This window comes from Eubalaena glacialis, chromosome 3 (genome assembly GCF_028564815.1).
Source record: "Eubalaena glacialis isolate mEubGla1 chromosome 3, mEubGla1.1.hap2.+ XY, whole genome shotgun sequence".
Lineage (NCBI taxonomy): Eukaryota > Metazoa > Chordata > Mammalia > Artiodactyla > Balaenidae > Eubalaena > Eubalaena glacialis.
The window spans coordinates 89,963,351-89,974,355 of NC_083718.1; the positions used below are offsets into that span (position 1 = coordinate 89,963,351).

The following is an 11,005-nucleotide window of genomic DNA, read 5'->3' on the forward strand; positions in this document are numbered from 1 at the left end:
ATGCTTATGAGCTTGAACTTCCCATTTCTAGACATTTTACAGAAAAGAGAAATTAACTTATATATTATTTAAGCCACTTTATATTAGTCTGTTTTTCTAGTAACAAAATACCATTTCTAATTGATGCTTGGACCTAATATAAAATATTTTAACAGCAAGAAAAGTGTACTCATTTAATCACAGTTTTTTTTTTTTCAATCTGTCTGCAGACATATATAAATGGAATAATTATAGAACTAGAGAGGGGAAATGACTACATATGTGTTTCAACCCAACTGAATTGCATAAACTGAATAGCTACTGTTCCTATCAAGAATATCGAGTTCGCTCTTTCCGTGCCTAGCGCAGCCATGGCTCGTGGTCCCAAGAAGCACCTGAAGCGCATAGCAGCTCCAAAGCATTGGATGCTGGATAAACTGACTGGTGTGTTTGCTCCTCGTCCATCTACCGGTCCCCACAAGCTGAGGGAATGTCTCCCCCTAATTATTTTCCTAAGGAACAGACTTAAATATGCCCTAACAGGAGATGAAGTAAAGAAGATCTGCATGCAGCGTTTCATTAAGATTGATGGCAAGGTCCGCACTGATATAACTTACCCTGCTGGTTTTATGGATGTCATCAGCATTGACAAGACTGGAGAGAATTTTCGTCTGATCTATGACACCAAGGGTCGCTTTGCTGTTCATCGTATTACACCTGAGGAGGCCAAGTATAAGTTATGCAAAGTGAGAAAGATCTTTGTGGGGACAAAAGGAATCCCTCATCTGGTGACCCATGATGCTCGCACCATCCGCTACCCTGATCCCCTCATCAAGGTGAATGACACCATTCAGATTGATTTGGAGACTGGCAAGATTACTGATTTCATCAAATTTGACACTGGTAACCTGTGCATGGTGACTGGAGGTGCTAACCTGGGAAGAATTGGTGTGATCACTAACCGGGAGAGACATCCTGGTTCTTTTGATGTAGTTCGTGTGAAAGATGCCAGCGGCAATAGCTTTGCCACCCGGCTCTCCAACGTTTTCGTCATTGGCAAAGGCAACAAACCATGGATCTCTCTTCCTCGTGGAAAGGGTATCCACCTTACCATTGCTGAGGAGAGAGACAAGAGACTGGCAGCCAAACAGAGCAGTGGATAAAATGACCTCTTAAGTGACGTGACTGGGAAAGTCTTTTTACTTATGGATAATACTACATAATTAAAAGCCTCTTTAGTGTTAAAAAAAAACAAAAAAAAAAAACCAAAAAACAGACAAACAAAAAAAGAATATCAGGTTCCTATGTCTTATTCTTTAACGCTAGGTCGTGTTCCAATAGTGTGGGAAATTGCATGAGAGATTTTTACATCAGCATATCCCTTTCACTTGGGACACCCTAGAGGGCTCCAGAGAGAGAATTAATATGACTGGGTGCCCACCTTGTGAAGTTGTAACATACATGAGATACACTCTCCAGTTCATCCAGTTCAGCTCTGCTCTGGGGAAGGGGCAGATTTCTTGCTAGTTCATTTGTATCTTAATTGAAGTTGGCATTGATTAGGGGAAAAGGCAGAATCTTGGATGTTCCTTGATACAGAACATATCCCCTATTTTAAAAGATGAAGACTTACAAGGTCTGGAGTATGCAAGGGGAGAGTGAGTGCAATGCCATTTTCCCTTTCAATTAGGATACAGTTGGTAGGGAAAATAGAGTTGGGTAAGATGACGCCTGTTTGTGCTAGATAGTTGTATATCAGTCTTTTGTGGAGGCTTTTGGTTTTGTTCCCCTTTAAGTATACTCAGCAAAAAGTTCTTCTCCTACCCTCACTTCTTAATTTCTAAGCCCTTGTTTATCTTAAAGTACTTGGGGGACATAGGAAGGTAGAACACATATTTATATTTAATGTATAATTAACTTTATGTGTTAAATATGTTATAAGAACTATTGGAGTATTATTTGTAGCCTTATTTTCTCAGATACAGGGAATCCCATTTTGTCTGAAATGAATAAGATACCCCGACATCCAGTTGGCTTTGAACCCATAGCACACTTGAACAGTTACTTGGAAATTGGGTATTGTAACTGGACCCAATTTGGAACTGGGTCCTCAGAAAAAGGTTTTGATTCAGGCTTCTAGATTCAGTAGGTGTTTCTCATTTGTTTGAAGAAAAAAAAATAGTATCTTGATTCCCAAGTTTGCTTTTATGGGAAACTTCAAATGAGAAGGCCAGTGACCAAGCTAAATCACTGATTTGAAAACATGGCAGTTTGAACTTCTTGGAACTAAGGATGTTGTTGGAAAATTAGAGCTCCCTTAAAAGTTTGTATGAACCACAAAAATTTTTAGAATCTTAGTTTACCAGTCTGGCTCAGAAATCTATGAAAAAAATTGAAATAATTTTTAAAAAGACAATGCAGTTTAAACCCCCATTTGGAATAAATATTCCTTTTGCTTTATTAAATTCAGGAAAGACTCTTCTTCAGCTGAAAGGCTCTTCTTTACTTATGGAAGTGTTAACATCAGAAGGGACCTAGCTTGGGGTGTAACCTGGGTTGGTAGCTGTATCATGACACTCTTCTTTTGCCTGGGCATCACCCTTTCTGATGAAGAGAAAGAGCATGGAGTTGGGGAGGGCCTGGTGGGGCAGAGGCAGTAATTCTTCCTCCAAGCCTAGAGCAGAGAAGCTATTCCAGGATCAGAAAAGGAAAGTGAATGCCTCATCCCCAGGAAGTGAATGCATCATCCTTTCCTAAAATCCATTTGATTTCTAAAGGCAAGGAACTGAATGACTGGCAATGAAAATCTAAGGGAGTAATTGTTTTCATGTTTGATATGTAGTAGTTGTGAAGTAGTATCCTCCTAAGTCTGGAAACAGAGGAACTTTTCCATATGGATCCTGTGGCAGATTGTGTTTTCTAATTATGGAGAAATATATATATATATGTGTGTGTGTGTGTGTGTGTGTATTCCCCCCCCCCCCCCCGCATTTCACATGGTCTTCCTATAATGAGACATTGACCACTGACACTTCTCCACTGAGAAGTAAGGTCTGTGTTCCCTCCCCTTAAACCAGAGTGGACCTTTGTAACTGACTTGTTCAACAGTATGTGGCAGCAATGTCATTGCATGACTTCTGATGCCCAGTCACAATGGGCAATATTGCATCTGTCTGGCTTTCTCTTTCTTTGGATGCTCAACTTTCAAACAAGCCAATGTGCTGTGAGGAAGTCCAAACTAGCTCATACCAAGAGATCACATGGAGAAGCCCATGTGGAAAGGAACTGAGGCTCCTAGCCAACAGTCAGAATCAGCCACCATACCTGTGAGTGACTGAGCCATGATGTGCTTCCAGCCTCCACCCTAAGGGCCCGTGCAGCTGACACCAAGTAGAGCAAAGGTCAACTGTCTCTACTGAGCCCTGCCCAAATTGCAGATTTTAGAGCCAAATAAATGAGGTAATTATTTTAAGCCAACAAGTTTGGGGTGGTTACACAGCCATCAGATAGCAGGAAAAGGGATTGTTAAATGTAAATCTACAGAGTACTTCTAATATGCTCAAGTATTTCTACCAACTGGTTTTCTTACCATAGGTCTTCAATTCAAGCTCAAGAAAATCTAGTATTAACATTATACATTTTCAGTGACCTCAAATGGTGTGTGTGTGTGTGTGTGTTTGCCTGAATGTGAGTCTCATTTATTCTCATGTCCATAAAAGGCAGGGAGAAAGCAAATGTAATTATCCTTGGTGTGAGTTGTAAAAGGACCTGCTTGAAATGGGCCACCAGGTACAGTAAGAGAAAATAAAGAACCCTTTGGTAACTGTGTTTACACTTCCAGTAGCTACGAGCAAGCTGTTAGAGTAGCTGCTCTAATATTTCAGTCATAGCCCAAATTTATCTTTGCAGCAAAACAACCTGGCCCGTTTTTGCCTAAAGCCAAGTCAATAAAATTAAAAAAGAAAAAAAGAAAGAAAAAAAAACCCCTCCCCCAACCCCCACTAACTCCAAATTTACCATGTGCTTTTTACACAGTGAAAAAATTTTACTCCTAAATTAATAAAATCTACAGGTTACCAACAGAAATCCAATTACTAAAACTAACCCCATAAAGAAAATCTGAAAAACAATACTTAAAAACTAATTAACATGTGGGGTATGGTGATAAATATGAATGAGAGAAATGCACAAGAGATTAGGTAAGAAAAATCATAGGACAGTGGCTTGGACATGGCATAAGATCAATGAGTGAGCATCTGTGGTGAGGATGAACCAGGGTGATGGTGAAGATGATGCCCAGATAATTTTTAAATTCTGTATTTTTCTGACATTATTTCTATTAAGCTTCACCATGCACTTAGAGCCACGAGTTTTATATATCTGTTCCTTTAAAAGATCCAGCCAGGGTCCATTCCCTCCTTACTCTCCTGAACCAGCTACCATGTTTCCAACAGAAACAAGCGTTTGCCACTTCGTTCTCCTTCATGGATTATGTATATATCTTGAGCTGATACTTCATTTTTGCAACCTGCTTTCCACCCTCTCCCCGATCTTCTCGGTTCCTAACCACTATGTACATTTTCTTACACAGTTCATTCTAAGACTTTAGACTTGGGAACTAGTACTTCTCCTTTTGCTGTGATTCATGGCTTCCCTCTAGAGCTATACTTTGACCTCACAGACTTCATAATAGTGTTTTCAGTGCTCTGGGTTCGGTCCAGGGCTGTCCCTACTGTCCTACTCTTGGCATAGCTCCATGTGCCAGCATTCCTGGCTCTGCAAATGGGACCTAGTCAGGGACTAATTTAAGAATCATCTAGCAGACTCTTATTTCACAAATACAAACCCAGGCCCCCCAAAGTTGAGAGCCCTGTACGGAGTAACGTACCCAATATTGAAAGGATCAGGGCTATCCCCCTTTTCTCTTGAATCCACTCATTTTCTTGTTTTCTCTTAACATATCACTGTTTCCTTCCTTACGCTTGCAAATTAGTGTGTCTGACTGCAGTCAGTGATCAGTTCTTTGTAGGAAAATGCAACGACAGTCGATAGAAGATCCCTAGACTTGTACCTTTAAATACTTTCTCATAGGTAAGTTCATGGTTAGACTTGATGAGCTGTCTGCATGGCCTGTAGGTTAATCCAGAGTTTGATATAACTTTAGCACGAAATTTCCCCAAAGCCAAACTGATCTTCTTGGCTTTTCTTTCTCGGTTTTCCATATGTTAAAATAGCTAAAGAACAAAACCCCATTGTTTACTGCAACCAAGTAGAACATTTGATTCTAATAGAAAGTTAGCATAGACAATAACTTCACCGTGGTGGAAGGTCACACCCACCAAAATTAAGGACTGTCTGTAATTGTTCTGACCACTGTATTTCAGTCCAGAGAGACTGAGCGCAAGAGCTAGACCTGCAGGACCCTTCCCAAAGGCATACTGGTAATGCATGTTTTCCTGGAGCTCTAGAATATAACAGATTTGTTTGGCTGCAAGATGGAGATTCTATACGTAAAGCCTATCAGTTGAACATGACAAAGACTGAAAATGCGTTCCAATTGGTGTAAAATACCTTGATACAAGGAAATAACTATTCCAAAGAGAGACAAGCAGAAGAGGATCATCAAGTGACATAAAAGCCAGGTGAGATGTAAGGAGCTTAGAGGTCTTCACTCCATCCTAACAACAAATAAAAAGCTAGAACAAACTGAAAAATCAACAGCTCTTCCTAGATCCATCAGGGAAGTGAGGTCACAGGGCAAACTGCTCTCCTCCAGATTGGAGAGACAGACAGTCAGATACAGAGACTCACAGCTTACCAGAGCAGAAACCCATGATCAGAAGCCTCTGTGGGAACCAGTGCCAGGTCTGGAATCGCTGGAAGCTCAGTGTGGGCAAGTATGAGAGTTAAAACCTCTAGAATGAGTCATGAAGGGCCTACACTTTGTGAGTTCTACCTTCAGGAGCTCTACCAGGTCCTCACAGTGAATACTGAAAAATCTCATGCTCTGGCAGGGGGAGAGGAAAAGGAGCCATTTTGAAATACATCAGAGAACTCTGTTCTTCTTAACCAGGCCTTCCCTCAGGGGAATCTAATCTACCAGATCCTAACTTACCAGGAGGAAGGGAAATAACCAACTCCAGCCCCCTCTAGCCATCCTGTCCCACCTAAGAGTGTGTGTGTGTGTGGAGCAGCACTGGTAAAGTTCTCAATCCAGGGGCACAGGCTAACCAAAATACTGAGACCTAATCATAGGACTATAGAACGCTTCCCCACCCCTACACCTTATGACTATATTACTAAAGGTTTGTTTCCACAGCTCCTTTTACCCAGTCCACCAATCAACAAAAATTACAAGGCATACTAAAAGGCAAAAAACAAACAAACAGACACACCAACATAGTTTGGAGAGACTGAACAAGCACCAGAACCAGAGTCAGATATGGCAGGAATATTGAAATTAATAAACCAGAAATTTTTTAGAGCTATGATTAATGAACTAAGGGCTTAATGGAAAAATAGGCAACATGCAAGAATAGACAGACAATGTAAGTGGAGAGATGAAATTTCTAAGCAAGAATCGAAAAGAAATGCTAAAGATCAAAAACACTAACAGAAATAAAGCATGCCTTTGATGGGCTTATTAGTAGACTGGACATTATTGAGGAAAGAATCTCTGAGCTTGAGCATATAACAGTAGAAACTTACAAAACTGAAAAGCAAAGAGAAAAAAGACTGAATAAAACAAAATGGAATATCCAAGAACTTTGGGACAATTACGGAAGGTGTAATATATGCATAATGGAGATATCAGAAGAAGAAAGAGAGAAAGAAATAGAAGCAATAAAGACTAACAATCTCCCCCAAATTAATGTCAGGTACCAAACCACAGATCCAAGAAGTTCAGAGAACACCAATCAGGATGCATGTAAAAATACCCACTATACCTGTGCATATCATATTCAAACTTCAGAAAATCAATGATAAAGCAAAAATCTTCAAAGAAGCCAGAGGAAAATATTTGTAAAAGACATATCTGATAAAGGACTGTTATCCAGAATATACAAAGAACTCTTACAACACAAAAATAAGAAATCAAATAACCCAATTAAAAAATGGGCAGAAGACTTGAACAGACAACTCACCAAAGAAATTATCCTGATGGTAAGTAAGCATATGAAAACATACTCCACATCATACATATGCTATCAGGAAAATGCAAATTGAAACAACAATGAGATACCATTAAACACACATTAGAATGGCCAAAATCCAGAACACTGACAACACCAAATGATGATGGGGATGTGGAGCAAGCGGAACTCTCCTTCACTGCCAGTGGAAATGCAAGATGGTACAGCCACTTTGGAAGACAGTTTGGCAGGTTTTTTTTTTTTTTTAATAAAATACTAAACATACTCTTACCATATGATCCAGCAGTCATGTTCCTTGGTATTTATCTAAATGAAGTGAAAACTTAGGTCCATAAAAAACCTGAACACAGATGTTTACAGAGGCTTTATTCATAATTGCCAAAATTTGGAAGCAACCAATCCTTCAGTAGGTGAATGGATAAATAAACTGTGGTTCATCCAGACAATGGAATATTGTTCAGTGCTAAAAAGAAATGAGTTATCAAGCCATGAAGACACGAAGGAAACTTAAAATTCATATTACTAAGTGAAAGAAGCCAACCTGAAAAGGCTACTTACTGTATGATTCCAAGTATATGACATTCTGGAAAAGACAAATCTATGAAGGCATTAAAAAGGTTAGTGGTTGCCAGGAGTTAGGGGTGAACAGATGGAACACACGGGATTTTTAGGGCAGTGAAACTAACCTATTTTATATAATACTATGGTGGTAGATACATGTCATTATACATTTGTCAAAACCCATAGAATTTATAATACCAAAACTGAACCTAATGTAAACTATGGATTTTAGTGATAATGATATGTCAATATAGGTTCATCAGCTGGAACAAATGTACCACTGTAGTGGGGGATGTTGATGGGGAGGGTGAGTGTGTGTGTGGAACAGGGGGTAAATGGGAATTCTCTCTGCCTTCTTCTCAGTTTTGTTGTGAACCTAAAACTACTCTAAAAACTAAAGTGCATTAGTTTAAAAAAAAAGCCAGGTGACAAAAAGAAAAAGCCCAGACAGAACCAGGGCTGTCATTTCCGTCTGCTATTCTTGGCTGAAGGGTTCTTCCATGCCCAAGTGAGGGGGGCTATTCATGGCAAATACTCACAGTAAACTACTTAATAATGCTTTCAATTACAATAGATAAATACATCATCTGGCCTGGTATTGTCTCCAGTCCCTGTATGTATATATATATCATCAATATCAATACTGATATCTGTATGTATGTGATTTATATATTGCAGTGCATGGGTGTGTGTATTTCCATAAGCATACTTTTTTAGTGAAATGTATATACAGTCATCCCTCAGTATCTATGGGGGATTAGTTCCAGGACCCCTCTCAGATACCAAAATTCTCAGATGCTCAAGTCCCTGTATAAAAAGGCATATATTTGCATATAACTCAAGCACATCCTCCTGTATACTTTAAATCATCTCTAGATTACTTATAATACCTAATACAATGTAAATACAATGTAAATACTATGCAAATTCAAGTTTTGCTTTTTGGAATTTTCTGAAATTATTCTTACAAATATTTTTGATCCAAGGTTGGTTGAAACTGCCTTTGCAGGACCCATGGATACGGAAGGCCAACTATAGTTTTTGTTCAAATGTGAATTTATTCATTTGCAATCAGCAATTTTCCTTGGTGTGTACCTTCATGATATTTCCTCTCTCACAGATGTCTGGCTTGCCCCTTCTGCAGTACCTATTACAAACTGATGGTAGTTCCTAAAATACTTCATACTACAGTCCCTATTTCTGCCCCTTTCCACATCCTGTTCTCTGTCTGAATTTCCCTACCCTCTTTATTTTAAATTTCATTAATTTGAATTCCATCAGGTAAAAGGTCCTTTCCAGAAGATTTTACTGACTTTGTATACAATAAAATGCAGAGACTCTGAGCAGTTCAACAAGTTTTGGCAAATGTGTACACTCAGCATATACAGAAATGTAAATCACCACCTCAATAAAGATGTGGAATACCTTCATCATCGCGGGAAGTTTTATCATGCCATTTTGCAGTCAATACACCCCATTCTTATGGTAGGTACTGATCTAGTCTTCATCATCATGGCTTAGTTTTCCCTATTCTAGAACTTCATATAAATTCAGTTGTACACTATGAACTCTTTGGTGTTTGGCCTCTTGTGTTCAGCCTAATATTTCCTAGGTTGATTCATGTTGTAGCTTGTATCAGTAGTTTATTTCTTATTGCTGCATCATATTACGTGTTTATTCATTCACCAGTTGATGGATATTTGGGTTGTTTCTAGTTTTGGGCTATTATGATAAAGCTGTTATGAATATCCTTTATATGACCTATTATGGACTTAGTTTCTCATTTCTCTTGGAAGAAGCTATCTAGTCGGAGTTTCTGGACCACACAGTAGGTGTATATTTACCTTTTAAAGAAATTGTCTATTTTCTGAATTGATTGTGCTGTTAATACATTCTCAACAAAACTGTATGAGAGTTCTAGTTGCTCCGCATTCTCACTAATGCTTGGTATTGTCTATCTTTTTAATTTTATTCATTGTGATTTTAATTTGTGTTTCCCTGGTGACCTATAATGTTGACCATCTTTACATGTGCTTACTAATCATTTATATGTCTTTTTGGATAAGTGTTGGTTCATGAGTTTTACTCATTTTTATTGAGTTTTCTGTCATTTTAGTGATGTTTTATAGGAGTTTTCCATTTATTCTAGGTGAAAGTCTTTTATTAGCTACATGCATTGCAGATATTTTCTCTCACTATATGGCTTTTCTTTTCATTTCTTCAGTGTCAGTTTTCAAATGAAGTTTTTATTTTGATGAACTCTAATTTATAATTTTTTTATGGTAGTGTATTGTATCTAAGAAGTCTTTGCCTATCCCATAATGACAAAAACTCTTTTATATTTCTTTTAAATTTTTAGCATTCAAATTTACATCTGTAACCCATCTACAGTTAATTTTTGTGCATGAAGTGAGATAAGGATTATTGTTTCTTTTATGGATGTCCATTTGTTCCAGCAACAATTTTTGAAAACAGTATCATTTCCCCCATTGAATTAGCTTGGTTCCCTGTTACAAATCAGTTGTCTGATATATACACTACCAAATGTAAACTAGATAGCTAGTGGGAAGCAGCCACATAGCACAGGGAGATCAGCTCGGTGCTTTGTGACCACCCAGAGGGATGGGATAGGGAGGGTGGGAGGGAGACGCAAGAGGGAGGAGATTTGGGGATATATGTATATGTATAGCTGATTCACTTTGTTATAAAGCAGAAACTAACACACCATTGTAAGGTAATTATACTCCAATAAAGATGTTAAAAAATGCATTATCCCTAATCATATATTTTTTTAAGAATATACAGACATGAAACAAATGATGGATATAATGCTAGGCCGGATTCCTGAGCAACCAGCCACCCAGGGTATAAAACAGAATACTGACCTTAGGTGTGATGCTAGGCACAATCTCTTGCCATCTGTTTACTTTAAAAAAGATGCTTCAAGGCTTATTTCCAAGTTTACTCATTTATAAAATGGGGATTTTACCCTCTTCACAAGGTTTCAAGGTTCTAATGAAGTGACATCTGTGGAAGTACTTTGTAAATTATAAAGTGCTAACCAAATGTAAAATCATTATACTATTATGAACTACTATATAATAAAACATTATACTTTAAAAAAAATCAGTTATCCGTGTGTGTGTATGTGCGTGTGTGTGTAACTGAACTCCTTTCTACTCTATTGATCTGTATGTCTATCCTTTGCCCAGTGCCCCACTGTGTTGATTACTGTAGCTATATAGAAAGCTGAAATCAGGTAGTTCCCAAGGTTTGATCTCTCTACAAATTTAGAATCAGCTTTAATTTGA

General features: G+C 38.3%; 1 protein-coding gene across 1 annotated transcript; it reads left to right on the forward strand.

Moving 5' to 3' along the window:
* Nucleotides 1-332: 332 nt before the first annotated feature.
* LOC133088254 (small ribosomal subunit protein eS4, X isoform-like) lies at nt 333-1,207 on the forward strand. Its single transcript, XM_061186105.1, has one exon. It carries the CDS (start codon nt 351-353, stop codon nt 1,140-1,142), a length of 792 nt encoding a protein of 263 aa, XP_061042088.1. The 5' UTR covers nt 333-350; the 3' UTR covers nt 1,143-1,207.
* Nucleotides 1,208-11,005: the final 9,798 nt, after the last annotated feature.

Bases quoted from the DNA above. Each gene is read 5' to 3' on its own strand.
- LOC133088254 (XM_061186105.1), top strand. From the start codon at position 351: ATGGCTCGTGGTCCCAAGAAGCACCTGAAGCGCATAGCAGCTCCAAAG.